This window comes from Gossypium arboreum, chromosome 2, assembly GCF_025698485.1.
Source record: "Gossypium arboreum isolate Shixiya-1 chromosome 2, ASM2569848v2, whole genome shotgun sequence".
NCBI lineage: Eukaryota > Viridiplantae > Streptophyta > Magnoliopsida > Malvales > Malvaceae > Gossypium > Gossypium arboreum.
Genome location: NC_069071.1, coordinates 16724067 through 16751788, shown reverse-complemented (window position 1 = coordinate 16751788; position 27722 = coordinate 16724067). Strand labels below are relative to the sequence as shown.

The 27722-nt window shown below is 38.8% G+C and overlaps 2 protein-coding genes across 2 annotated transcripts; both read right to left on the bottom strand.

The window, feature by feature from the left end:
• Positions 1–9019: 9019 nt before the first annotated feature.
• Positions 9020–11775, bottom strand: LOC108488133 (uncharacterized). The gene is made up of 3 exons (XM_017792437.1): positions 11511–11775; positions 11287–11420; positions 9020–9094 (listed from the first exon to the last, which is right to left on the bottom strand). The coding sequence occupies exons 1-3, from the start codon at positions 11773–11775 to the stop codon at positions 9020–9022; spliced, it is 474 nt and encodes a 157-aa protein (XP_017647926.1).
• Positions 11776–11946: 171 nt separating this feature from the next.
• On the bottom strand, positions 11947–12655 carry LOC108488134 (uncharacterized). The gene is made up of 3 exons (XM_017792438.1): positions 12590–12655; positions 12332–12508; positions 11947–12207 (listed from the first exon to the last, which is right to left on the bottom strand). Exons 1-3 carry the CDS (start codon positions 12653–12655, stop codon positions 11947–11949), a joined length of 504 nt encoding a protein of 167 aa, XP_017647927.1.
• Positions 12656–27722: the final 15067 nt, after the last annotated feature.

The window sequence follows — 27722 nt, the reverse complement described above, 5'->3', positions numbered from 1 at the left end:
ACCATCGCCGAGGTAGACCACCTAGAAATATGGGCAATGTCGTTGGCGGTCGAGAGGATCTAGAGATGCTACCATCGATCCGAGGCTCGTGCTCTGCTAGGACTTATGCCATCGCGCACGCCGAGGATGCCGCCTCTCCGGATGTTATTACCGGTACTTTCACTCTTTTCAATACAAATGTAATTGCTTTGATTGACCCCGGTTCTACTCATTCATATATATGTGAAACCTTAGCATCCAAGAAGACTTTGCCCATTGAGTCTCTGAGTTTGTAATTCGGTGTCAAACCCTTGGGTCATTACGTGCTTGTTAACAAAGTGTGCAAGAAAAGTCCCCTAGTGTTCCGAGGTTCTTGTTTTCCGCGGACTTGATGCTTTTGCCGTTCGATGAGTTCGATGTTATTCTTGGTTTGGATTGGTTGACCATGCACGATGCGGTTGTAAATTGCAAGAGCAAGACTATCGATTTGAGTGTGCGAATAATGAAATAATTCGGGTTGAGTCCACGGACTTAAAGGGTTGCCACCGTAATATCGCCGATGTTGGCCCGAAATATGTAAGAAAAGGGTGCGGCGTACCTTGCGTCGTGCTTTCGATGACAAGGAATCGAGAAGAAACCCGAATCTGTGCGTGGTTTGTGAATACCGGATGTTTTCCAAGAATTACCGGGTTTACCACTGTTCGGAAATAGAATTTGGCATCGAATTGGTACCGGTACCACTCCAATTTCGATAGCTCCGTGTCGTATGGCCCCAACGGAATTAAAGGAGTTGAAAGTTCAGTTGCAAGAATTGGTGGATAGAGGTTTTGCTCGCTTCGAGTTTTTCGCCTTTGGGTGCGCCGGTCTTTGTTCGTGAAGAAGAAGGATGGAACCATGCGATTGTGCATCGACTATCGTCGACAACAAAGCGACGATAAAGAACAAATATCCGTTGCCACGTATTGATGACTTGTTCGATCAATGAAGGGAGCCTCGGTGTTCTCGAAAATAGATTTGAGATCGGTCTACTATCAATTGCGAATCCGAGATTCAGACGTGCCCAAGGCGCCTTGAGCGAGATATGGTCACTATGAGTTCCTAGTGATGCCGTTTGGGCTCACTAATGCCCTGCGGTATTTATGGACTTAATGAATCGGATCTTTAGACCATATTTGGATCGATTAGTAGTCGTGTTCATTGATGACATCTTGGTCTATTCAAGAAATGAGACCGAACATCTTTGAACACTGCGGTTAGTCTTGCAAATTTTATGGGACAAGCAATTATATGCTAAGTTCAAACAAGTGTGAGTTCGGTTAGAGAGGTTAGCTTCTTGGGTCATGTGGTATCAGATCGGGTATTCGAGTCGAACCGAATAAAATTTCAGCCATACTTAATTGGAAACCTCAGAAATATTCGAGGTTCGAGCTTTTTGGGGCTTAGGTTATTACCGACGATTTGTAAAGGGTTCTCAACGATAGCCACGCCGATGACGGCTACTCCAAAAGGATGTTAAGTTGAATGGACGGAGAAATGCCAAAAAGCTTGATCAACTGAAAACTTATTTGGTGAAGCCCCAATTCTAGTGCAACCCGAGTCCGGCAAGGAGTTTGTTATCTATAGCGACGCCTCTCTACTTGGGTTAGGTTGCGTATTAATGCAAGAAGGTCGAGTTGTGGCCTATCGTCGAGGCAATTAAAGCCACATGAGAAAAATTATCCGACTCATGATCTCGAATTGGCGCTATCGTATTCGCCTTAAAGATTTGGCGACATTACTTATTTGGTGAAAGGTGCCATGTATACTCGGATCACAAAAGTCTCAAATATTTGATGACCCAAAGAGACTTAAATCTGCGACAAAGACGTTGGCTTGAGCTGTTAAAGGATTATGAATCGATCATTGATTATCACGGGAAAGGCGAATGTGGTTGCGGATGCCTTGAGTCGTAAATCGTTATTCACTTTACGAGCGATGAATGTGCACTTATGCGTCCGATCCGACAAAGTGTGTTAGTGGCTGAATTGAAAGCCAAACCACTATTGACACACCAAATTCGAGAAGCTCGAGAAAGTCGACGACGAGTTGGTTGCAAAGCGGGCTGCGTGTGTTCGAACAAGGACTCGGAGTTTCAAATCGACGATGACGATTGTTTGAAGTTCAAAAGTCGTCTGTGTGTCCCAAGGAATTGAACTCATTTCGATAATTCGAATGAAGCCCATTGTAGCCAAATGGCAATCCACCCGGGAGTACAAAGATGTACAATGATTTGAAACGTCGATTTTGGTGGCATGGTATGAAGCGAGACATCTCCGACTTTGTTTCAAGATGTTTAATATGTCAACAAGTGAAAGCGGAACATCAGTGCCTTGAGATTACTTCACCAATCACGATACCCGAGTGGAAATGGGATCGAGTCACAATGGACTTTGTATCCGGACCGCCATTGTCGCAAGTAAGAAGGATGCGGTTTGGGTCGTGGTAGATCGATTGACTAAGTCGGCCCACTTTGTCCCCGTGACGCACGGATTTTCAATGGACAAATTAAGCGGAATTGTCGTTTCTCAGTTGTGAAATTACACGGGTGCCTATTTCTATCGTGTCGGATAGAGATCCGAGATTTACCTCGCGGTTTTGGAAAAAGTTGCAAGAAGCTTTGGGTACCAAGTTGCATTTCAGACCGCCTTTCACCCCAAACCGATGGTCAATCCGGCGGGTAATTCAGATACTTGAGGATATGTTAAGATGTTGCGTCCTCGAGTTTAGTGGTTCATGGGAACGGTATTTGCCGTTGATTGAATTCGCTTACAACAACGATTTTCGATCGAGCATTAAGATGGCACCTTATGAGGCTTTGTACGGGCGTAAATGCCGTACACCATTGTTTTGGGTGAGCTTGGTGAAAGCAAGATTTTCGGGTGGATTTGATTAGGGATGCTGATGCGAAAGTGAAAGTAATCCGTGAAAGTTTGAAGATAGCCTTCGATCGTCGAAGTCGACGCGGATATGAAGCGTAAGGATATCGAGTATCGTGGGTGATAAGGTGTTTCTCAAGGTATCGCCTTGGAAAAAGATACTCGAGTTCTACCGTAAGGGCAAGTTGAGCCCGAGGTTCATTGGGCCATATGAGATATCGAGCGAGTCGGTCCGGTGGCATATCGTTTGATTTTGCCCCCTGAACTCAAAAGGTTCACGATGTCTTCCACGTGTCGATGCTTCGATGTTATAGATCCGATCCATCGCACGTGATTAGTCCATCAGAAATTGAAATTCAAGCTAATATGAGTTATGAGGAAGAACCAATTCGTATCCTATCACGAGAAGTGAAAGAGTTGCGAAACAAGCGGGTTCCGCTAGTGAAAGTGTTATGGCTCAAGCACGGGATAGAAGAAGCTACTTGGGAGACCGAGAACTCTATGAGAGAGCGATATCCGAACCTATTTACGGTAAGCTTTTAGGGACGAAAATCTCTTGAGTGGGGAGAGTTGTGACACCCGAATGTGACCCTAGTCGGAGAGTGGTTTTGGGACCACGAAACCGAGTCACAAGAATAATTAAGTGTTATATTCCGTACTTATTGAATGTGGAATTGGTATGCGTAAATATTTCGTGTCTCGATTTTTATTAATTAGGTGCTAATTTATAAGAAAGGACTTAGTAGTAAACTTTGAAAGTACGATAGGAAATATGTGATGACTAATTAAAGCATGCATGCAAAATAATGGACTTGCATGTCAAATTCCCCCTTTTTACAAGTAATGGCCGGCCATGACAAAGAAATATGGGTTAAACATGTCATGAAACATGTTTTGTTGGGCATTAGGGAGAAAATCATAAACAAATAAGCATGGGTGAGAAAAGAATGAAAAAAAATGTGTGAGAGAGTAGCATTCCCCCCATTGCAGTGCAACCAAGAGGAGAAAACAAAAACTTGTTCATCCTTTCTCATCTTTTTAGCGAAAATACTAAGAGGAAGAAGGGATTTTGCTTCATTTCCTTTGTTTAGAAGAGATCTAGAAGGTGATTTGGCTAAATTTGCATCAAGATTAAGGTATGTATGGGGTTGTGTTGGGAGTTTCATGCATGTTTTGGTTGCTAACTTGATGTGCATGTTAGCCATGGCTCAAATCTTTGGTATGCCATGGAAATGGTATTTGGCCAAAGTTGTTATAGTGATAAAGCCATTGCATGCTAAGTGTGAAGCTTGATGATGATGCATGCAATGATGGATTTTCTACTCATGAGTAAGATTTTGAGTTTTCTCTTTGTTTTATCATGATTAAAGTTGAAAAGGAGCATGATTGTCATACTTGGCCATGATGCATTCTTGAGCATGATTCATGCTTCTTGCATGTTAGTTAAAAGTTTGTGTTTTGGATGGCTATGGACACTTTGAAAATTCGCCATGCTCATATATGCATATATATGATTGCACATTTTGTTTGGTTATGAACTAAGTGATGAATATATTGATTTAAAGAAGAAAATGTGGAAGAATGCTTGTGAAATTGCAAGCACAATTCGCCTAGCACACATATAAGTGCTTGATGCTATATTATAAGTTTTGGGCCACAATGTGCAAGCATTAATTAGTAGATTGCATGCTGTTTTTGTGAGGTATTAAGTGCAAATTTTGACCTCAACATGTACATGAATATTCGCCTTGGGTAGCCCATTGAAGGCCTTAGCATTTCCTTGATGTTCAAACAAATTGTATTGAATTGCTTGATGTAGTATAAAATGTGCATGACCATTGTGTATTCAAGCTAAAGAGTGGCCATATGACCATCTAAAATCCTTGTCATATTCGCCATAAGCAAGCACAATGAGGTTTTAATAAATTGAATTTGTTTGAATTAGCTCAAGAGCCAAGAGGGCCACAATTGGACAAGGGAAGGAAAAGGTGATCGAATAGCGAAAAAGCCGTTCGACAACATCCGAGGTAAGTCCTCAAGAAGTGACCTTACTCGAATTATGTGAGATGAAATATGGATGTGTATGATTATTGATTAGGTGTGTATGAGTATTTGAATTCCACCGGGCTAAGTCCCAAGGCGAATATGCTAATGATATTAATTGTGTTTGAGCCTTAGTAACGAAAATGAAATATGTATGTCCAATGATTATTGATGTATGTGTGCATGAGAAATTGAATGATATCCGGCTAAGCCCAAGACAATTATGCTGGAAATTATATCCGGTTAAGACCAAGGCAATTGTGCTAGTGGCTACATCCGGGCTAAGACCGAAGGCATTCGTGCGAGTTATTCTATCCGGCTAAGACCAAGGCATTTGTGCACTTGATTATATCCGGTTATATTCGAAGAATCTTGGGCTGGAGGTGAGTGTTGGTTGCTGAAATGAATTTAATTAGTACACTCGGACAGCCCAAAGGATAAGGTACGTTATATGTGCATTGGAAAGTCGACGTGTTTGAGCAACATTCGCTCAATCGACTAACTAATTTCAGTTATTGAATTGATTGATGCTTTGCGAACTTATATAATGATGAAGTATGAAGTAAGAATGTGTATTAATGAAATGATGCATTTGGCTATGTGAATGTATTGCTGTAAATTATAGTTCATTATATTCCTTGAGACTTACTAAGCATAAAAATGCTTACCCCGTTGCTTTGGCTCTTAGTTTTCTAGATTTCGCTCGAGGCAATCGGATTTGGGATCGTTGAAGTCAAGTCATCCACACTATCAAGCCTCCATTTTGGTATAAATTTTGTTTGAACTTGAGATGGCATGTATAGGACTACCCCTTGTTTGTTAAATATGTTGTAATGTACGTATGTACGGCCGTGCGAAAATGGCTCGAAAAGGGAAGTATGAACTTAGACTAATTGTGGGTTGTATGTATATATTTTGTGTCATGATGTGGCTATGGCTTGGAAATGAGAATGTTGGTCATATGATCAGCCATTGGCACGGTTAAAATGATCATATATGAACCTATGTATGGTAAGGCTAGTTGAATCATGGAGACCACCAAATAGGTGAGTCCTATCTTAAAACAGATGCTGCCAGCTGCAGTGGCGTGAATGTGAAAAATCACCAAAATTCATAGGAATGGAATTAGATAGTGAATAAGCTATGTAAATGAACCTTGATGAGTCTATTTTCATATGGAAGAAATGAAACGGTCATAGGAGTTACAGGTTAAGAGATATTAAAGCTATTGTGAGACAGGGCCAGAATGGTTTCTGGGTTCCCTGTCGCAACTTTAAAATTCACTATAAATTATCCAAAAGAATTAGGAGATATATCTTATATGTACAGATTCCATTTTGAGTCTAGTTTCATTAGAAACAAACGACACCAGAATTAAAGCCCTGTACAGAGAGATATTCAAGTTATACCGCGCGAAGGTCGGAGCAGTCGATCCCTGTAACAGGGTAACTTTAACTAATAAACTGTACCAATTGGCCCGACCAAAATCCTAGAAATAAATCCATGGATGGATATATGAGTCTAAATTCAGGAAAATTTACGAAACCAGTTTCCGAGTTTTGAAACTCGAGATATGATTTTAAGGCGACAGTGACGCAGTTTTCCAGCCTGACTGGAAATGTCAAATTGGTGGGCAAAAACATGTGAACTTGGTTTGTTAACCCTCGGGTCCGACACCGGCGATGGTCTCGGGTTTTGGGGTGTTACAGTTGTGCTGTCAATGTTTGGTGTTCGGCTCGCTATTGATTAAGTGGTATTTATTGTATAGTAGAGTATTGTCATTGTTAGCATTTGCATCATTTTCATTGATCATTTGGTGTTTAGCTAGACATAATTGTATCTAAATGTTTTACTATCTTGTGTTGCTTGGGCTAATTGTAAGATGTGATTTTATTTATTTATTTATTTATTTATTTATGATTCATGAAAATTGACAAATTTTTATTTCTTATGAAAAGTGTGAGTTATCCTAACGTATTGTGGAAACTCATTCAATCATATTTTATATTGATATCAAAATATTTAAAGAATTTTTCTTATTTATTTTGAAATAACTCAACATGTTGTAGATAATGTTGTTATATGATTTTCAATGCTATTTAATTATCTTTAATATATGGTAATGTTAGAATTTGGAGATCATCATTGAGTTGTAAAAAGCTCAACATTTGAGTTTTTAATTTCGTGCACATGTAACAGTCGAATCAAATAGTTCATGATTAGGCAATATAGTCTCAAACTCTCTAGAATTTGTATTTTGTAAAGACGTTGCCACTGAGTTTAGCTTTGGCATGTACTTAGGTCTGTTGAAGTAGTTTGTCATTTTTATTGGTTATTTGTTCTGTTATTTGAAAGAGATGTATTTGATGATTTTAAGTTTGTTATAAGCATGATTGTGATAAATTATCTATTCTGTGTACGCTTAATTTTTCTGTTTTAATGTATTTTAATTGAATGATTGATCAAGCAAGTCACTTTGGCAACCACTATGGTGCTTTGGATCTGACTGAATTATTGGGTTGGGTTTGGATTGTAACCTCCAAAACTTGGCCTAGATGTTATGGCTAGATTGAGAAGGCTACATTAGCCACCGAAATGGCTAAGCTAACTTGCGTTACTTTTGAAGGCCTAAAATAAATTAATTTTAAAGAAAACTATAGTTTTACTTTGAGTTAGCTTAAAAGCATCCATTCATTAGGTTGTATATACTTAGGATTCATTTTATTGTTAATAGTGTTGTTTTAGAAAAACCGTTTGCTTGTTGCACTTCTTTAAAAAAAACTTGATGTTAAACTAATGCAGCGGAAAAACCATTTTTCAAGTCATTTTGGAAAATTAGTTGCCTTATCGATTTGTTTTTTCAAAAACGGTTCATTTGCAATGTTGCAGAAACTAGGGAACAATATCAAATTTTACTTCAGCCTAATATCATGCATTATCCAATTATTATGCTTGAGTAATCCATGCAGGCAAGAATCCCCAAAAGAAAAGTTACCAAGCCACAAACCAGAAATAATTAAAAATTACAAACTAAAACCAATAAAGACTTAATAAGTATTATTAAGAAAAGTAATCTGAGGTCTAAAGTGATTCTCCGTGTAACACCCCTACCCGTATTCAACGCCGGAATAGGCTGTGAGGCATTATCAGACTTATCATACGAACAAATAGACATTTTCGAGCTGCAAATTTTTGTCCAAATTAAAACTTTTTGTGTTCAATCATAAAGTCCCTAATACGAGCCTCTGACGCCCAAACAAGCTTTGGAAGTGGTTCGGGACTAAACAGAGAATTTTAGTGTAACACCCCAAACCCGGCCTAAACGTTGTGGCCGAATCTGGCGATGTCACATTGAAGAGGTATTTCCAAAACATTACTTGAAGAAAAACTTGATCTTCTATAGCCACTTCTTTAAAGTCATAGCAAAAGGTTAGGAGGCCCAGTTTATTGAGAAAACCCAAGTTGATTAAGTAAATAGTAAGCATAACAGTGTATTATTGAACTTTAAAACCATGTTTGATACTGAAGCCTTTAAAACATGATGTTTTCAGAAAAAGTATTGTTTGTGTTTTCTTGAAAATACTAGTCCTAATTCTAATAGATAAAAGAATTTAAAGCAAATAAATCCGCAAATTAAAACGATCTTTTAAAAGCCTTATTACAATATAAAAACCCGATATCGAATGAAATCTAAGTAATAGTATTTTAAAATAAATTAACAACGTTAAGTGGCCACCTTTGAGTCCCCCGTCGCCTCGATCCATCTAAGCCTAGGAATTTCCTGCACAGACAACAAATGGGTGAGTTTACAAAAACTAAGTATGTGAAATCCCATTATATCTAACAATCAGAGTAAGCGAAAATCTAGGCCTAACCCCTTTTAGTTTACTTTAGGTCCTTAACCCCTTTTCAGTAGCAGTAGCAGTAGCAGTCTGGGCCTTGGCCCATTTTAGTACAGTATGCAGACAAAGAATCCTACCCAATCCATCCGCTACAAACCAACTCCGAACCAGCCCTACACACCATGTGGGGACAAAGTCGACCTATCTAGCCCTACACACGAAAATGTACCGTATTCGGTACTAAGCAGTATTTCCAGCAGAGCTGCCAGTACTAGGCTTATTGCCTTTCAGTACACTTCCTCCAAAGCATATATCCTACCCAATGTAATGCAACATAATATCATACGTGAATGCAAAAATTTCATGCTCAAAACGAGTCATACATAATACAGGGGTATTTCAGTCAATTTACCTCACAAGGTATAATGGACATTTTATTAGTATGGGGTCCAAGTATACAAACCGACCCAACAGTAAGTCCACAGTCGTCTTAGGTGACCCGTGCAACCATAATAGTCAAACAGTGATAATGGGCCTTCAGCCTATATTGCAGGTCCATGTGGGCCCACATGCTCGTATGGCCCATAAAGCCCAAAGATGGCCTTAGCCATGTGGTCTACACAGCCTCACCCAATATGTATCAGACTTCATGCGATTCTCTAAATTGGGCTCATAGGCCCATTGGCCCATACAACCCAGTATTGTTTTGGTCCATGAAAGCACTCATGGCCATCTTGTCGACTACACAGCCATGTTTTGTTACAAGGCCTGCCACACAGGCGGCCTCACGCCTATGTAGTGTCGACATCCCAATTTTCAGCTTTCTGCCTTTTCAACTTTTGCTATTACACATCTAAAGGTAGTGTTCACACACCTGCGATGGAGTTGTGCCCGAGATGTTTCTAAAGTTGAGAGCCTATGGTTAAGCACAACCCTTTATTAGCCTAAACCATCAGTAATCCATAATCATAATATTGGAACACTTAATCAAATGATATTTACTTACCAAACAACCAATCGTAACTTTCTCTTGCTCTAACTCCACGTTCTCCTTCCAATGCTTTTACCTTCACAAGAATAATAAATCGATTCATAAGAATCTATAACTCCACATGAAAATACAATGCCTAAAATACTTACCATGAATAATAGATTCCTCGTAGGGGAAAGGCAAATGGCCTACACCTTGGCTAAGGACAACGAGCCCTTAGCAACATTCGCATTGAAAAAGAAAAGAGATTAGATGAACTTATCCCACTGATAGACAATAGAAAATAGCCTTTCGGTGTAAGAGACACAAAAGGCAAACCTAGGAAAAGAAACCAAATGAGATTCGGCTAGAGTAACCAATCTGCCAACACTTACTAATAAATTAGAGAGATTCTGACAGCACCTCCACTAAAAAGAGTTAAGGAATAAGGGAAGAATATGATTGGCCTTAGTGGATTCAGCCAACACAAGAAGATTAAAAGGGGAAGAAGTGAGAAAGAAGAGGAGAAATAAATCACAAGCAAAGCTAAAGCGAACAACGGTTTGAGAGAGAAAGAACAAATAGTATTCAACCAAAATACCCAAACAAAGAAATGATTGCAGAAACCGAATGAGGGAGAGAATGTTATTCGACTAAGGGCAAGAAGGAAAGTCAATTGAACTAGGCCTAAAATGCCAAATACTCGAGTGGTCAACAAAAAGATTTGGCTCTCCACAAGCTACACAACTCAAAAGCGAAAACAAAGAGCAAAAAGTGTAATAGCTTTCCAACAACCAGAGAGCAAAATTTCAGTCACCAAATGCCCAAAGCCAATTAGGAATCAAGAGACCCACTTTCAATAGACAACTATCACCCCCCACTCCTTGATCCACCCCACCAATCTCTCCCCAAATCACTCCTCTATCTCCTCATTTGACCGATTCAAACTTCTTCAACTACACCCAAAATTTGGCTAAATGATCCCTTACTTCACTCCAACACCTCAACCATCCAACCTATAGAGTCTTATAACCATACAACCACCCATACGACAATTTGAAAAAATTACTCACACTTGTACATAGTATAACTCGAACTCAAGTCCCTTAGCACCAGTAACACGCCACTTGCCACTAGTCCAGGAGGCTTTTTATGAAATGCCTCAATCACAATAATTTAAGAAGCCTACTATCAGTAGACAAGGGTTTATTCTGTCAGAAGCAAAATTCTGCTCAAACCCAGGGTTGAACCCATGACTTCCCAGATACTCACAGAGCGCTAAACCACTAAGTCAGGCGTACATTCACATCATAACACACAAAAATAATTTTTAATAGAATTTCTAAGATTTGGGCATTTGGGGCCTTACAATTCTACCCTCTATAAAGAAATTTTGGCCTTGAAATTTACCTGATCAGAATAGGTGAGGATACTTTTGTCGTATCAACTCCTCGGGTTCCCATGTAGCCTCCCCAGAACTGTAATTCTGTCAAGGAACTTTCACTAATGGAATTGATTTCCTTCTTAAGAATTTCACCTCACGATTTAGAATCTGAACTAGCTCCTCTTCGAAAGTCAGATCCGGTCTAACTTCAACTTTCTCAATGGGCACAATATGTGCGTGGTCAGAGCGATAGCGTTTCAGCTTTGAAACGTGGCACAATATCCGCTCTAATTTCAGAGGTAACTCTAACTAGTAGGCAACTAGTCCCACTTGTCTCAAAATGTGGTAAGGACCAATGAACCTTGGGCTCAACTTACCTTTACACCCAAATCTCAGTACCTTATTCCATGGTGAGACATTTAGAAAGACAAAATTCCCCACAGAATACTCAATTTCCTTACGTTTCAAATTCGTACATGACTTCTGTCTGTCTAATGCTGCCTTCAGTTTATCTTGAATTAATCTGACCTTATTCTTGGTATTAGATACTAGCTTAGGACCCAGAACACGCCGCTCACCCAACTGAGTCCAACACAACGGAGTGCGACATCTACGACCATATAGTGCTTCGTAAGGTGCCATCTGTATGCTAGACTAGTAGCTATTGTTATATGCAAACTCTACTAGCGGCAAGAGATCCTCCCAACTGCCTCTAAAGTCAATCACACAACTCCTTAACATGTCTTTCAGTACCTGGATTACCTTTTCCGACTGTCCATCTGTCAGAGGATGAAACACAGTACTGAAATCCATTCATGTATCCAAAGCTTCTTGTAACTTCTTCCAAAACCGAGACGTGACGCGAGGATCTCTGTTAGATATTATGGAAACTGTTACCCCATGCAATTTCACTATCTCGGATACATACAGGTTAGCCAGTTTCTGTAATGAATAATCTATGCGAACTGGTATGAAATGGGTAGTTTTGGGTAATCGATCCACAATGACCCACACTGAATCTTTCTTAGAGGGAGTTAGGGGTAACCCACTCACAAAATCCATAGTTACCCTTTCCTACTTCCACATTAGAATGTTAACCGGCTGAAGTAACCCAGAAGGCAACTGATGTTCTGGCTTAATCTGTTGGCAAGTTAAACATTTCCCCACAAAGTCAATAACCTATTAGCCACCAATATACCTCGTGGAGATCTCTGTACATCTTATTTCGACTTGGGTGCATAGCATAGGGGCTACTATGCGCCTCTCGTAGTAAATTCTGCCTCAAATTAGTATCCTTAGGCACATAAATTCTACCTCTGAAACAGAGTACCCCTTCACTATTCAGCCCAAAATCCACCGTATTACCATTCTCAATCTGCCGGAGCCGAAGACCCAATGACTCATCTTCCAATTGTTTATTCTTAATATGTTCAATTCACACTGGTTTAACTTGGACCTCAGCCAATAAACTGCCATCATCTAATAAGCTAAGACGAGCGAACATTGCCCTCAGATCAGTCATAGCCCTATGGCTTAGTGCATCAGCCACCACATTGGCCTTACCAGGGTGGTATTCAATCGAATAGTCATAATCCTTAAGCAGCTCAATCCACCTTTGCCGCCTAAGATTTAACTCTGAGTAAGGAGATACTTAAGGCTCTTGTGAATCGTGTAAATGGCACACTTTTCACCATACAAGTAATGCTTCTAAATTTTTAATACAAATACCACTACAGCCAACTCCAAGTCATGAGGCAGATAATTCGCCTCATGTGTCTTAAGCTGACGAGACGCATAAGCAACCACCTTACCCTCTTACATCAACACACAACCCAAACCAACGTATGATGCATCACTGTAAACAGTAAATTCCTTCCCAAACTCAGGCTGAATCAAGACAAGGGCCTTAGTCAGAACTTTCTTGAGCTTCTCAAAGCTCTCTTTTTGCACATCAGTCCAATTAAAAGACACGCCCTTATGTAGTGGCTAAGTCAAGGGCGCGGCAATCAGTGAAAACTCTTCCAAAAATCTTCGATAGTACCCAGCCAGTCCCAGAAAACTATGAATTTCTGATACAGTCTTATGCTATTTCCAACCCAACACAACCTCAATTTTCTGAGGATCCACCCAAATCCCCTCAGCAGACACCACATGACCAAGAAATGTTACCTCACGTAACCAGAATTCACACTTGCTGAACTTGGCGTATAGTTGCATCTCCCTCAAAATTTGCAGAACTACACATAGATGTTCATCATGTTCCATTTCAGTTCTTGAGTACACCAGAATGTCATCAATAAATACAAAAACAAACTAGTCCAGATAGTGTTGAAACACTCTATTCATAAGATCCATAAAATGTAACACCCCTTGCCCGTTTTTTGACGTCGGGACAGGGTTTGAGGTGCTACGGGACTTAACTCAAGCTACTCATATAAAATCGGGTCATAAAAATTTTGATCAATTTAAAAATTTTCATTTCACATACATTTTGTCCCTTAAACAGGCTCATGAGGCCCAAAATATGCATTAGAGACGGTTCGGGACTAAACCGAGAACTTAAGAAAAAATTGGAAAAATTTCATGCTTTAAGGCTCCACAGGCCCGTGTGGATATAGAGCACACGCCCGTGTGCTAAGGACATGCCCGTGTCCTGTACCCATGTCTAAAAACTTGGACATTCTTCCAATTTGGTTACGAACTAATTGAGGCCACACGGCCAAGGCACACGCCCTTTTTCTATGGCCGTGTCCTTCACACGACTGAGACACATGGTCATGTCTCTTGCCCATGTGCTTACTACCAGGCATACCGACTTGAAAAACTTACGTGTAGGGAAAACACAGCTGGATAACGTGCCCATGAGGGTGGACCGCGTGTCACACACAGCCTAGACACACGCTCGTGTGTCTATCCGTGTGGACAAATACAAGGCTATTTTCCAAGCCATTTTGTCACCCTCACAACACATGCACGCATACTTATACAATAGCATAAACTTGGAAAAATTAGACACTTAAACATTCCTAACATGTCATGACCATGGTAATTTCACATGCAACCAATATCATAGCTTTTACCTTCATCTTTACCACATTAATGTTATAGCTATCAATAAATCATCAAACCTCATTTTCATCACTAAACATTCATGATCACATCCACATACCATTCATACCAAGCCATTAAAGACTTTTAATAAATAAATAGGTTTATCAACCCTATAATCAAAATAGGCCAATACATGTGGCTAAAACAATAACATATACTCAAATATTTAAACTCCTATACATGTCATAGACTCAAAGTACTTGAAATCACTTACACCGATAGCAATTGACAGTGTGATAATATCTCCGACGAACTCCAACCCAAGCTAACCTAGCAACACTTGAGAACATGGGAAAGGAAGGGGGGTAAGCTTTATGTTTAGTAAGTTCATATTAAAACAATAAGCAACTCATTAACATGCTTTTCTCAATGTTCCTAACATATTCTCAAGTTCATGATAAGCTGTCTTCTTGTACAACAGTCAATAAAATATTTATATTTGGAGCTAAGAAACTCCAAATTAAGTTCCGTTAATGTTTCCTAAAATTAGGCTCATGTACCTTTCTACCATAAAATTTCCAGAATTTTTGGTTTAGTCAAATAGTACAGTTTATTCCTCAAAGTTACCCCTGATTCACTGTCTGACAATTCTGACCCTTCTGTACTAAAGTTAAATTATCTCATAGTACAGAACTCGAATAGTGTTTCTATTTATTCCTCTTGAAAATAGACTCATTAAGGATTGCAAACATATAAATTATGTTTCCTAAATATTTTTTTACAATTTATAATGATTTTCTCAAATTAGAACAGGGGATTTCGAAGTCATTCTGACTCTATCTTACACAACTTCAAATATCTCATTATAGGAAATTCTTTTTCTTACACGGTTTCTTTTATAAGAAAATAGACTCAATAAGATTTAACTCCATATTTTATTCAGCATCTAATTCACTTTCTACTGATTTTGGTGTATTTTCAAAGTTACACTACTACAATAGCCCAAAACTGTCCAGGCTAATTTACTCATTCAAAATTATTGTTCACCAAATTAATTCCACATCATATCATCTATCATAATAAGAACACATAGCTATGCATCATAAGCATGGACCCATAATCTCAATGTCATCAAGTATCAAAGACTTATCCCAAATCATGCCATTTTCATAGTATTCAGCAAATACTATATACGTCATAGATTATCACATATCAAGGCATTACTCATAAGATTAGTGTACATACCTATACCAACTTGTAATAAAGCATATAATCATACCTTCTTTAACATGCTCTCTTTAAGGCTTTCATCATATCATCCATTACATTACCCGTTGAACACTCGGGAAGCTAAAGCATGTTCAGAATTATCATACACCAAATAGAATACCAAAGCCATGTCCCATACATGGTCTTACATGGATCCACATATCGTTGCCATATCCCGGATATGGTCTTATACAAGGTCTCATGTCAATGCCGATGCCATGTCCCGGACATGGTTTTATACTAGAACACATATCATCACCTTTTCATTGAATCATCACAAGTCAATTTCAATAAAGGCATATATCCATATTTTGTACAATATCAAGTATTAAGCACATGATAATGAAGTTGATAAATTACTTTCATACCAACTTACTCGTTTCAAAGAAACATCATATTCCACCAAACTTCTTATATTTTAAATCATACACTTAATTCCATAATAATAAACAATTTTAATTCAAGCATGATATTACATTATTATTGCCATACGAACTTACCTCGACACCAAATTGGTAAAAGAGGCCTAAACATCAATTTCTCGTTTTTCCTCGTTCTAAGCCTGAATCTCATTTTTCATCATCTATAACGTCACATTTAACTTATTAAAACAATATAGTAATCAAATTAGTCCAATGACACATTTTGGAAAAATTTTTTATTTTGCCTCTATACTTTACCATAATTACCAAATTGCCCCTAGGCTCGTAAAATGATTTTTATCACATTTTCTTACTCATTAAGCCTAGATGAACCATTTTCATAACTATAGAAACTCATAATTTCAAATATTTCACACATTTACAACTTGTTTTACAAACTTTATAAAATAGTCCATTTAGGTGCTTTCATGCAAATTTCTTTCACAAAAATTGTTTATAACACTCCCAAGGCTCATATTCTTCCATAAAAACTCAGAAAACATCACATATGCTATCATGGCAAAACCCTAGACTCTTAATCATTTTGCAAAATTGTCCCCTCTTTTGAAAGTTCATGCTTTAGGGGTTCAAAAAATGTAAAAATTATCAAGAAATGGCATTACAAACACTTACTTACTAGGGAAATATATTGCTGAAATTTTCCAGCTCTCAAACCCCCCATGTTGCTGCCATTTTCGGTGAAAGTGAAGAAGAAAAATGAAAGAAAATGACAACTTTTTCTTTTTTTTTTATTTTATTGCCAAAATTTCACCTAATATCCCACAAATTTTGGCTTTTTGACCAATCTTGTCTCCCTTGGTCGGCCATCACACTTTCAATGGTCTAATTTCACTTTAAAGACTCCCAAATTAAGATACAAAGCAATTTAACACCTTTAGGCATCAAAACACAACTTTTACCTTTTACGCGATTTAGTTGTTTTTCAAAATTGGACTAGAAATCGCTAAAATTAATATACCAAAATTTTCATGCACCTTTATAAACATGTCATATCACATAAAAAATCAAAATAATTTTCTCTGGCCTCAGAATAGTGGTTTCAAAACCACTATTCCGACTAGGCCCAAAATCGGGTTGTTACATAAAAGCTGTCGGTGCATTTGTCAGCCCAAAAGGCATTACCAAGAACTCGTAATGACCATAACAAGTCCTAAACGCCGTCTTATGCACATCAGTCTCTTTAACTTTTAGTTGGTGATACCCCGACTGGAGATCTATTTTAGAGAAAATCATCGTTCGCCGCAGCTGATCGAACAGATCATCAATCCTTGGCAGAGGGTATTTGTTCTTAATAGTCAACTTATTCAATTGTTTGCAGTTGATGCACATACGCATGGATCCATCCTTCTTTTTCACAGATAAGACTGGTGCCCCCCATGGTGATACACTCGATCGGATAAACCCACGGTCCAATAGTTCTTCAATTTGGGCCTTAGGCTCTACGAGCTCTTTTGGTGCCATTCTATAAGGGGTGGTAGTCCCGGTAACTCTTCAGGAAAGACACCTGAAAACTCCTTAACAGTCCTGATATCCTTTACCGAAAAGTCCCTAACAACTGGAACACTGACGTATGCCAAGAATGCTTAACAACCCTTGCAAACCAACTTCTCAGCCTTAAGCGCAGAAATCACATTACTCAAATAATCTTGTTGTTCCTTAATTACCACTATCTCCTGACCAGCTTCGGTTCTTAGCACAACTCGCTAAGTGGCACAATCCAAGCTTACCCAATGTTTAACTAACTAGTCTGTGCCAGTATTAAATCGAATTCTCCGAAAGGTAGCTCTATAAGATCGACAAGAAAAACAACTCCTTGTATCTCTAAGGGAACATCTCTTAACATCTTATTTATCCGAACCGACTGCCCCAACGGGCTCAACACAGGCAACATAGGAATGGGTAGATCCTACTTCTATCAATGCAGTATAAAGTAATTTATGAATAAAGAACATACCCATTATGACATTAGGGGAGTCTTCATCCTCTTACTGACGTGCAGCGTAAACCAGTGCTAGTTGCCTCACCTCAGTATGACCAGCACCTCTACCTAGTGCTCCATGACCACGGCCTATACCATTTCCACCTCTAGCATAACCATGAACTCTTTGAGGCTACTGACCACCCCACTGAACATTCCTAAAACTAGTGGCTTGCACTTGCTTGGGCCTCCATGGACTATCCTTGACACTGTGTTCCAAAGATCCGCATCTCAAACATGCACCCATCTTTTTCCAACATTCACCCTGGTGGCGTTTCCCACAATCAGCACAAAACTGTAGTACAGAAGTAGCAGCAACAATAGGGGTCGTAACATTGACTAGCCCATCAGGTCTCGCCTTTTCTCAAACCTCTAAAAAGAATTTGGGGCCTCAGCATCCCTCTTACCTCTGACTTTCCCTCTTCTCTGATGCTCAGCGTGTGTCACATCCTTGGTAATTTTTGCCTTGTCAACCAGTGCTGCGAAATCTCGCTCCCTCTGAGGAGCTATCAGAACCCTTAAGCCATCCCTGAAGCCATCTTCAAACTGAACACACCGCTCGTATTCTGTAGCCACCATCCCACGTGCAAAGCGGCTCAACCGCAAAACTTCAGCCTCATATTCAGCCACTATCCTATCACCTTCAATTAAGTTCAGAAATTCCCTCCAACGGGCATCCACATAGATGGTACCCATATACTTAGCCTGAAAAGTAGTCTTGAAAAACTCCTAGGTCAACCGATCAGCTTGAGTGCCCTCTTTGATGGTAAGCCACCACTGGTAGGCTTCATTCCTCAACAGTGATACTGCACCTTTCAATTTTTTCTCAGAGGTGCAGTCGAGGTTGTCCATGATCCTATCTGTAGGATCGATCCAATATTCAGCCACATTAGGGGCAACTCTAGTAATACCCTGAAAATCTCTGCCTTATTAGATCTGAGTCATTCCGTAATTGACCTACGGCCCACATTACCAGTACCAGGCCTAGCAACCTTTTCCAGAATCCTCAACATTGCCTGGGACAGTACGCTGTCCCTAGCTACTCGATTTTGTGACCCAGTCTCAACCATAGGTGAAGCTGGTGCCTCTCTAACTTCTTCGTTAGGCTAGTGTCCAGAAGACGAAGACCCAGCCCTGGCACCTCCACGACCTCTGCCACGGCCTCTACCACGAGTACCTCTAGTGCTTATTATCCAATCGCGCCCTTGTTTGTATTAATAGTTTTATGCCAATTAGTTTATTGTTCCAGTGTTTATTATAGATATTTTATGAAAAGTATTATCTCAAAGTTTGTTTTCGCAATTCGCAATCTTGCCATGGTTTGAAGTTTACTCTAACTAAAGAGTTTCAATGCAGTTTTACTACCTAAAGTAGTCTCGATAATATTTTGAATATAACTTTTTCAGTATAAATAGTCAAAAGACTTATCGGATCGGTGCGGAGACTCGGTGTACCACTCCTTCAGTAAAACATTTCCAGTTTATACCAATCACTTTAAATCGTTTGAAAACTATACTGTTGAAATTTTTATGTTTTTGAAAACCCAAATCCATAGTCGAGTTTTGTGACTGGCTCTGATACCACTAAATGTAACACCCCAACATGCCCTAGACGTTGTGGTCGAATTAGGCGATGTCACATTGAAGAGGTTTTTCTAAAAAATTAGTTGAAGAAAAACTTGATCTTTTATAACCACTTCTTTAAATTCATAGCAAAAGGTTAGGAGGCCCAGTTTATTTAAAAAACCCAACTTGATTAAGTAAATAGTAAGTATAGCAGTTTATTATTAAACTTTAAAACCATGTTTCCTTTAAAACGTGATGTTTTCAGAAAAAACTATTGTTTGTGTTTTCTTGAAAATACGAGTCCTAATTCTAACAGATAAAAGAATTTAAAGCAAATAAATCCTCAAATTAAAACGATCTTTTAAAGGCCTTATTATAAAATAAAAACTCGATATCGAATGAAATCTAAGTAATAGTAGTTTAAAATAAATTAACTAGGTCGAGTGGCCACCTTTGAGTCCTCCGTCGCCTCGATCCATCTAAGCCTGGGGATTTTCTGTACAAACAACAAATGGGTGAGTTTACGACAACTTAGTGTGTGAAATTCCATTATAGCAAACAATCTGAGTAAGCAAAAATCTAGGCCTAAGCCCTTTTAGTTTCCGTTAGGGCCTTAGCCCATTTTTAGTAGCAGTAGCAGTCTAGGCCTTGGCCCATTTTTGTACAGTATGTAGACAAAAAATCCTACCTAATCCATCTGCTACAAACCAACTCCAAACCAACCCTACACACCATGTGGGGTCAAAGTCGACCTACCTAGCCCTACACACCAAAATGTACCGTATTCGGTACTAAGCAATATGTACAGAAGAGCTGCCAACAATAGGCTTATAACATTTTAGTACACTTCCTCCAAAGCATATATCCCACCCCATGTAATGCAACATAATATCATACGTGTTTGCAGAAATGTCATGCTAAAAAATAGTCATACATAATATAGGGGTATTTCAGTCAATTTACCTCACAAGGTATAACGGTCATTTTATTAGTATGGGGTCCAAGTATACTTACCGACCAAACAGTAAGTCAACAGTCGTCTTAGGCGACTCGTGCAACCTTAATAGTCAAATAGTGGTGATGGGCCTTCAGCCCATATTGTGGGCCTATGTAGGCCCACTGCTCGTATGGCCTATAAAGCCCAAAAATGGCCTTAACCATGTGGTTTACACAACCTTGCCCAATATTTATCACACTTCCGTGCGATTCTCCAGAGTGGGCCCACAGGCCCATTGGCCTACATGGCCTAGTATCGTTTGTGTCCATGAAAGCACTCATGGCCATCTTGTCGACTGCACGACCTTGTTTTGTAACAAGGACTACCGCACGGGCGGCCTCACGCCCACGTAGTGTCGACATCCCAATTTTAAGCTTTCCAACTTTTCGGCTTTTGCTATTACACATCTGAAGGTAGTGTTCACACACCTGCTATGGAGTTGTGCACGAGATGTTTCTGAAGTTAAGAGCCTATGGTTAAGCACAACTCTTTGCTAGCCTAAACCATCAGTAATCCATAATCATAATATTGGAACGCTTAATCAAATGATGTTTACTTATCAAACAACCAATCACAACCCTCTCTTGCTCTAACTCCACGTACTCCTTCCAATGCTTTTACCTTCACAAGAATAATCAACCAATTCATAAGAATCTATAACCCCAAATGAAAATACAATACCTAAAGTACTTACCCCAAATAATAGATTCCTCGTAGGGGAAAGGCAAATGGCCTACACCTTGGCTATAGACAACGATCCACTAGCAACATTCGAATTGAAAAAGAAAAGATATTAGATGAACATATCCCCCTGATAGACAATAGAAAACAACCTTTCTGTCTAAAAGACTCAAAAGCCAAACCTAGGGAAAGAAACCAAATGAGATAGAAACCAAATGAGATTCGGCTAGAGTAACCAAACCGTCGACACTTACTAATAAATCGGAGAGATTCCGATAGTACCTCCGCTAGAAACGGTTAGGGAAGAAGGGAAGAATATGATTAAGCCTTAGTAGATTCAGCCAACACAAGAAGATTGAAAGTGGAATAAGAGAGGAAGAAGAGGATAAATCAATCGCAAGCAAAGCTAAAGGCGATAATGGTTTGAGAGAGAAAGAACAAATAATATTAGGTGAGAATACCCAAACAAAGAAATGATTGTAGAAACCGAATGAGGGAGAGAGTGCTAATCGACTAAGAGGAAGAAGGAAAGTCAATCGAACTAGACCTAAAATTCCAAATACCAGAGTGGTCAAAAAAAGGATTCGACTGTCCACAAGCTATACAACTCAAAAGTGAAAACAATGAGCAAAAAAGGTAATAGCTTTCCAACAACAAGAGAGAAAAATTTCGGTCACCAAATGCCTAAAACCAATTTGGCATCAAGAGACCCACTTTCAGTAGACAACTACCACCCCCCACTCCTTGATCCATTCCACCAATCTCTCCCAAAATCACTCCTCTATCTCGTCATTTGACCGATTCAAACTTCTTCAACTATACCCAAAATTCAGCTACATGATCCCTTACATCACTCCAACACCTCAACCGCCCAAACTATAGAGTCCCATAGCCATACAACCACCTACACGACAATTTGAAAAAATTACTCATACTTGTACACAGTAGAACTTGAACTCAAGTCCCTTAGCACCAATAACACGCCACTTGCCACTAGTTTAAGAGGATTTTTATGACATGCCTCACTCACAATAATTTAAGAAGCCTTATCAGTAGACAAGGGTTTATTTCTTCTCAAACCTAGGGTTGAACCCACACTTCCCAGATACTCACAAAGTGCTAAACCACTAAGTCAGGTGTACATTCACATCATAACACATAAAAATAATTTTTAACAAAATTTTCGGGATTTAGGGCATTACATTTAGAAAATTTTACAAAACTTAGAAAATTTTCGACTAAACAGGGGTCACATGCCTATATGGATATGGGACACGCCCGTGTGGGCAGGCCATGTAATCGGACACGCTCATGTCTTGAACCCGTGTAACTCTCTATTTGTCACCCATGAACAAATTGAAGACACATGGCCAAGTCACACACCCGTGTGCTAGGCCGTGTGGTCGATTTAATATTATGATTTTTTATGAAATAAGTGTAGACTTCACACGCCTGTGTCCAAGGCCGTAGCCCTCACATGGCTGAGACGCACAGCCGTGTCTCTGCCCGTGTACTTAATATTGGGCATTCTATGTTCAAAAATTAGGGTGAAAAGGTCACACTGCCTATACACATGTCCATAGGGCAAGCCGTGTGTCGCACACAACCTAGACACACGCCCATGTGTCTACCCATGTGGACAAAAATAAGGTTATTAACCAAGCCATTTTGCCACCCTTTAATGTACACACCTACACAACATAACATAGCACTAATCCAAGCATATACATACAACCAAACATCCACAACCAAGACATCAACACATTATTCATCAAAGGCATCATTATATGATTATAGTTATAACCAATATTAACCCATCTCCAATGGCCTTATACAAAATGAATTACTAACCAATATAAGCCAACATATTTGGCCAAATCAATTATGATACATAACAAAATGACCAAGTCCCCTATACATGCCATAACTCAAAATGTTGAATTCATTTGTACCAAAATAATTGTCGATAGTGTGAATGGATCTCCAACGATCTCCAAACCTCAAGCTAGCTTGGTGCCACTATAAGACACGGGAAAGGAAGGGGAGTAAGCTATATAGATTAGTAAGTTCCTATGCAAATAATAAGCATCATGACCACACATTTAACATACAATTAACATGATTGGGATCAGCATGAACGTTATCAAAATCTCATAGTCATAACTTACTCAATCACAGTCCTACCAAAAGTTTACCACATATCGAGCTCATTGCTTATGAGTTTTACGTACATACCTGTGCCAACTCGCAACTTAACCATACCCTTTCACAACTTTGACATTCCCGTTGAACACTCAGAATATTAACAGATACTTAGAAATCTTGCACATAAGTGCCACGTATGTATCCGAAGCTATCTCATATCTCATAATACATATGGGCTCATTTTTGAGGTATTCACGGGCTAGCTCACACAAGCTGTAACACCTCTAACCCATAACCATCGCCGGAATAGGTTAAAAGGCATTATCGAATTTGTAACTCAGTTTAGAATAATTATTTATCTAATAACATCTATTTTCAGTCTATATTATTCATTAACATTCAATATGTACTTAAAATAAGCATACAAAGCTTTAATCATGCATTCGAGACTAAATCATAACATATTAAAAATTTCAGAAACTTAGAAAAATTTCTACTTTTCAAGTGCCACACACCTGTGTGAACAGGCCGTGTGCCTCACACGGCTAGTAGACACGCCCTTGTCTTAGACCGTGTGAGAATAAGGCATAACACGCCCATGTCTTAGACCGCGTGAAAATAGGGCATAAATACTAACTTGTGTCACACGGCCGAGGACACGTCCGTGTGCTAGGTCATGTGAAAACTGGAGAGGATTCTGACTTGGGCCACACAGCCAACCACACGCCCGTGTGTCTAGCCTGTGTACCCTTCGAAATCGCCACACACGCCCGTGTATCAAGCCATGCTAAAACTATAGGGTATACTGACTCATGCAACACGACCGAGTCACAAGCCCGTGTGCTAGGCCGAGTGCCATTTAGGGGGTATACTGGTTTGTACCACACAGCCGGTCACACACCCGTGTGTGAGGCAATGTGGAGAATACTAACTTCAATTTTATTTTCATACCAGGGGACACATGGCCGTGGAACATGACCGTGTGTTACACACAGTTAAGACACACGCCCGTGTCCCTTTCCGTGTTGACAAAAATAGGCTATTTGAAAAGCCACTTTCTCACCCTATAAACACAAGCATAATTGACCACATTTGTGCTGTAAAGCCCCGCACCCGAGACCGTTGCCGGAGTCGAACACGAGGTGTTAACGAACTTAATTCATTTATTTACACAGTTCATTTTAAAATTTCCAGACAAGCTGGCTAACTGCATCACTTTCACCTTAAAAATCATATCTTGAGTTTCAAAACTCGAAAACTGATTCCATAAATTTTCCCTGAAACTAGACTCATATATCCATCTACAGATGTTTTTATAGAATTTTTGGTCGGGCCAATTAGTACAGTTTATTAGTTAAAATCTCCTCTGTTTCAGGGTTCGACTACTCTGACCTTCATGCATTACAACTAAGATATCTCCCTGTACCGGGCTTCAATACATATGCCGTCTATTTCTAATGAAGCTAGACTCAAAAAGGAATCTGTACATATAAAGCATGACTTCTAATTATTTCTGGTTAATTTATGGTAAATTTCCAAAGTCAGAACAGGAGATCCAAGAATCGTTATGGCCTGCTTTCTAAAACTTAAACATCTCATAAAATACGGCTCATATAGTCGTTTCGCTTCTTCCATATGAAAATAGACTCATCAAGGTTCGATTACATAATTACATTCATACTATTTTTAGTGAATTTTCAAACTCACATCACCGCTGCTGTTAGCATCTATTTTAAGGTAAATTTCACCTATTTCATAGTTTCCATGATTCAACTAGCCATTTCACATACATAGCACCAAATATGATCATGATTACCATTCCAATGGCTAACCATTGCCAAGCATTTCCACACCTCTCAATAACCATATATATACAAAATGATTTCAATACTAAGCTCAAAATATTTAAGCCATTTTCGCATGGCTATCCGAATATATACACATTACCAAAGGTACTTGATTAACAACAAAGGTTAGTCCTATACATGCCATTATCAACGTTTAACTAAAAGAGTACCAAAAGGGCTTAGTTAGTGTGGACGACTTCGACTTCGACAATCCCGAGTCCGATAGCTGACAAACAAAAATCTATAAAACAGAGAATTAAAGAAACGGAATAAGCATTTAATGCTTAGTAAGTTTTGAGTAACGAAATTATTTACGACTAAAGTATAGCGTTCATATGACTAAATGAATAATTTCATATATGCACATTCTCAAAATCATAATTTCTTCACGCTTCAACCAATATATTCTTACACAGGGTATCAAACCTAACTAGAGGCCGGAAGCTCGTTAATCAATTGAGCGAGTACTATTCGAAAGGAATCAACCTTTCCGATGCATATACGAAACATAACTTATCGTTTGTATTTTATGAGAGTATTAATTGAAATTATTACAGCAAGATCACTCACTCCCAAACCCAAGTATCTTCGAGATTTAGCCGAATATAGCATCTCGCACAAATGCCTTCGGGTCTTAGCCCGGATATAGTCACTAAAGCATGAATGCCTTCGGGTCTTAGCCCGGATATAGTCACTAGCATGAATGCCTTTGGGACTTAGCCCGGATATAGTCACTAGCACAAATGCCTTCAGGACTTAGCCCGGGTATAGCAACTACTCGCACAAATGCCTTCGGGACTTAGCCCGGATATAGTAACTTGCACAAATGCCTTCGGGACTTAGCCCGGGTATAGCAACTACTTGCACAAATGCCTTCGGGACTTAGCCCGGATATCATCCGAATAATCAAGCACATATACCCATAAATCATGACACATCCATATTTCATTATCATAACTAGAATTCAAACACAAGACGCTTATCAACCATTACCATTTTCGGCTCAATAGCCACATACAAAAAGCATGATTTTGATTTGCTTTATAACATGATCTCTATACACATTCGGCTACCCATCATAGGTATAAACTAATCACCTCAATATACAATTCAAGTAGAATCATTATATCACCGTTTATTTGTTATGCTTATATGTCATGACTTAATCAAATCATAAACTAAGTTTCATTACTCGAAAACTTACCTCAGATGTTGTGAAACGATTTCAATGTCTATTCGATCACTTTTTCCTTTCCCTTATCCAACTTTGATCCTCTAAGCTCTTGAGCTAAATCAAACAATTTACTTCCCAATCAAACACAATCACACGGCATCCATATACATTTTAGAACCATTCTTAACATATTTACTACTCATTTACAAACAAAATACTCATATCACATTTATAAAACTACAAGCCGAATATACCTATGTGTGACCATCCCAATTTAATCGATTTCTTGTTTTATGCACTACCACATATTCACACATATATATATATATTATGCCACTTACTCATAAACCCCATTATGCCGAATATTCATTAACCAATAGTCACACACACTACTTATGTACAAAAATTTATCCACCCTAGCCTATAGTTCATTCGCCATTCATCACTCAACCAAACAAAATTTCATAGCAAACTCCTATGACCAAGCACACACATATACTTACATCCCAATACTCATAACATTCAAAATCACATTTTAAGTAAATTATCTTAAACAATGCGAATCCTTAAGTAATTAAACATCAAATTTTTACTCAATTCCCAAACATATAAACAACATTTATTCATGACATCAAGCATCTTCATTTTAGCTATTACACATATATACACTAGCAATCAAATACTAACATTTGCACTTCACCTTAATAGCTAGCTTAGCAAACCTTAATTTAACATATAATTGTTCATAACACAATTAAAGCATCCTCTCCATTCCATCAATTCAAAACACATACATTGGCCAATAATATCCAAAATCATATTCGGCCTTAGTACTCAACTTGCTAGCCGATTTTTCTCCATCTAGCAACTAATGCACATATGTGCTCATTTGTTAGACTCTACTTCACCTAACTACCAATTTTTTTATTTTCATCCAAATAACATGAACAACAACCATTTCTCGAACATTTTCTCTTAACCGATTACTCATGTTACCAACAAGATTCAAAATTTGGACATGGGCTAAGCAAGGAGCTTAATGACTAACTCAAAAAAAATGCTAGAAATCCAAGAATCATCCTTGAACTTACCTTGATTTAGCTAACCACCATAGCAGAATTTTTCCAAGCTTGTTCTCTCCTAGTCACGGCAATGAGGAGCAAAGATGAAAACTTTGGTTTCTCCTCCCATTTACCACATGTTTTATTATTCTTAATTCCTTATTTTATTTTGTAAACTAATAATGCTAATAGAAAATACATATTATCATCAATGACCCATACCATGGCCGGCCACTACTTATTATAAATGGAAATTTGACATGGAAACCCATCATTTTTATAACATGCATTAATAGGTCCTTATAGATTAACCTATCACCTTTTAAAAGTGTCACACATAAGTCCTATTAATTAAATTCACATGCAATCGACTAAATC

Coding starts and splice junctions, on each gene's coding strand:
- LOC108488133 (XM_017792437.1), bottom strand. CDS start 11,775: ATGGCACCTTACGAAGCACTATATGGTCGTAGATGTCGCACTCCGTTG. Junction 11,421..11,510: donor ACTGAGATTTGGGTGTAAAG/GTAAGTTGAGCC, acceptor CTCTGAAATTAG/AGCGGATATTGTGCCACGTT. Junction 9,095..11,286: donor TTCAGATTCTAAATCGTGAG/GTGAAATTCTTA, acceptor TACATTGGGTAG/GATATATGCTTTGGAGGAAG.
- LOC108488134 (XM_017792438.1), bottom strand. CDS start 12,655: ATGACTGATCTGAGGGCAATGTTCGCTCGTCTTAGCTTATTAGATGAT. Junction 12,509..12,589: donor ATGGCAGTTTATTGGCTGAG/GTCCAAGTTAAA, acceptor CGGCTCCGGCAG/ATTGAGAATGGTAATACGGT. Junction 12,208..12,331: donor TGTACAGAGATCTCCACGAG/GTATATTGGTGG, acceptor ATGTGGAAGTAG/GAAAGGGTAACTATGGATTT.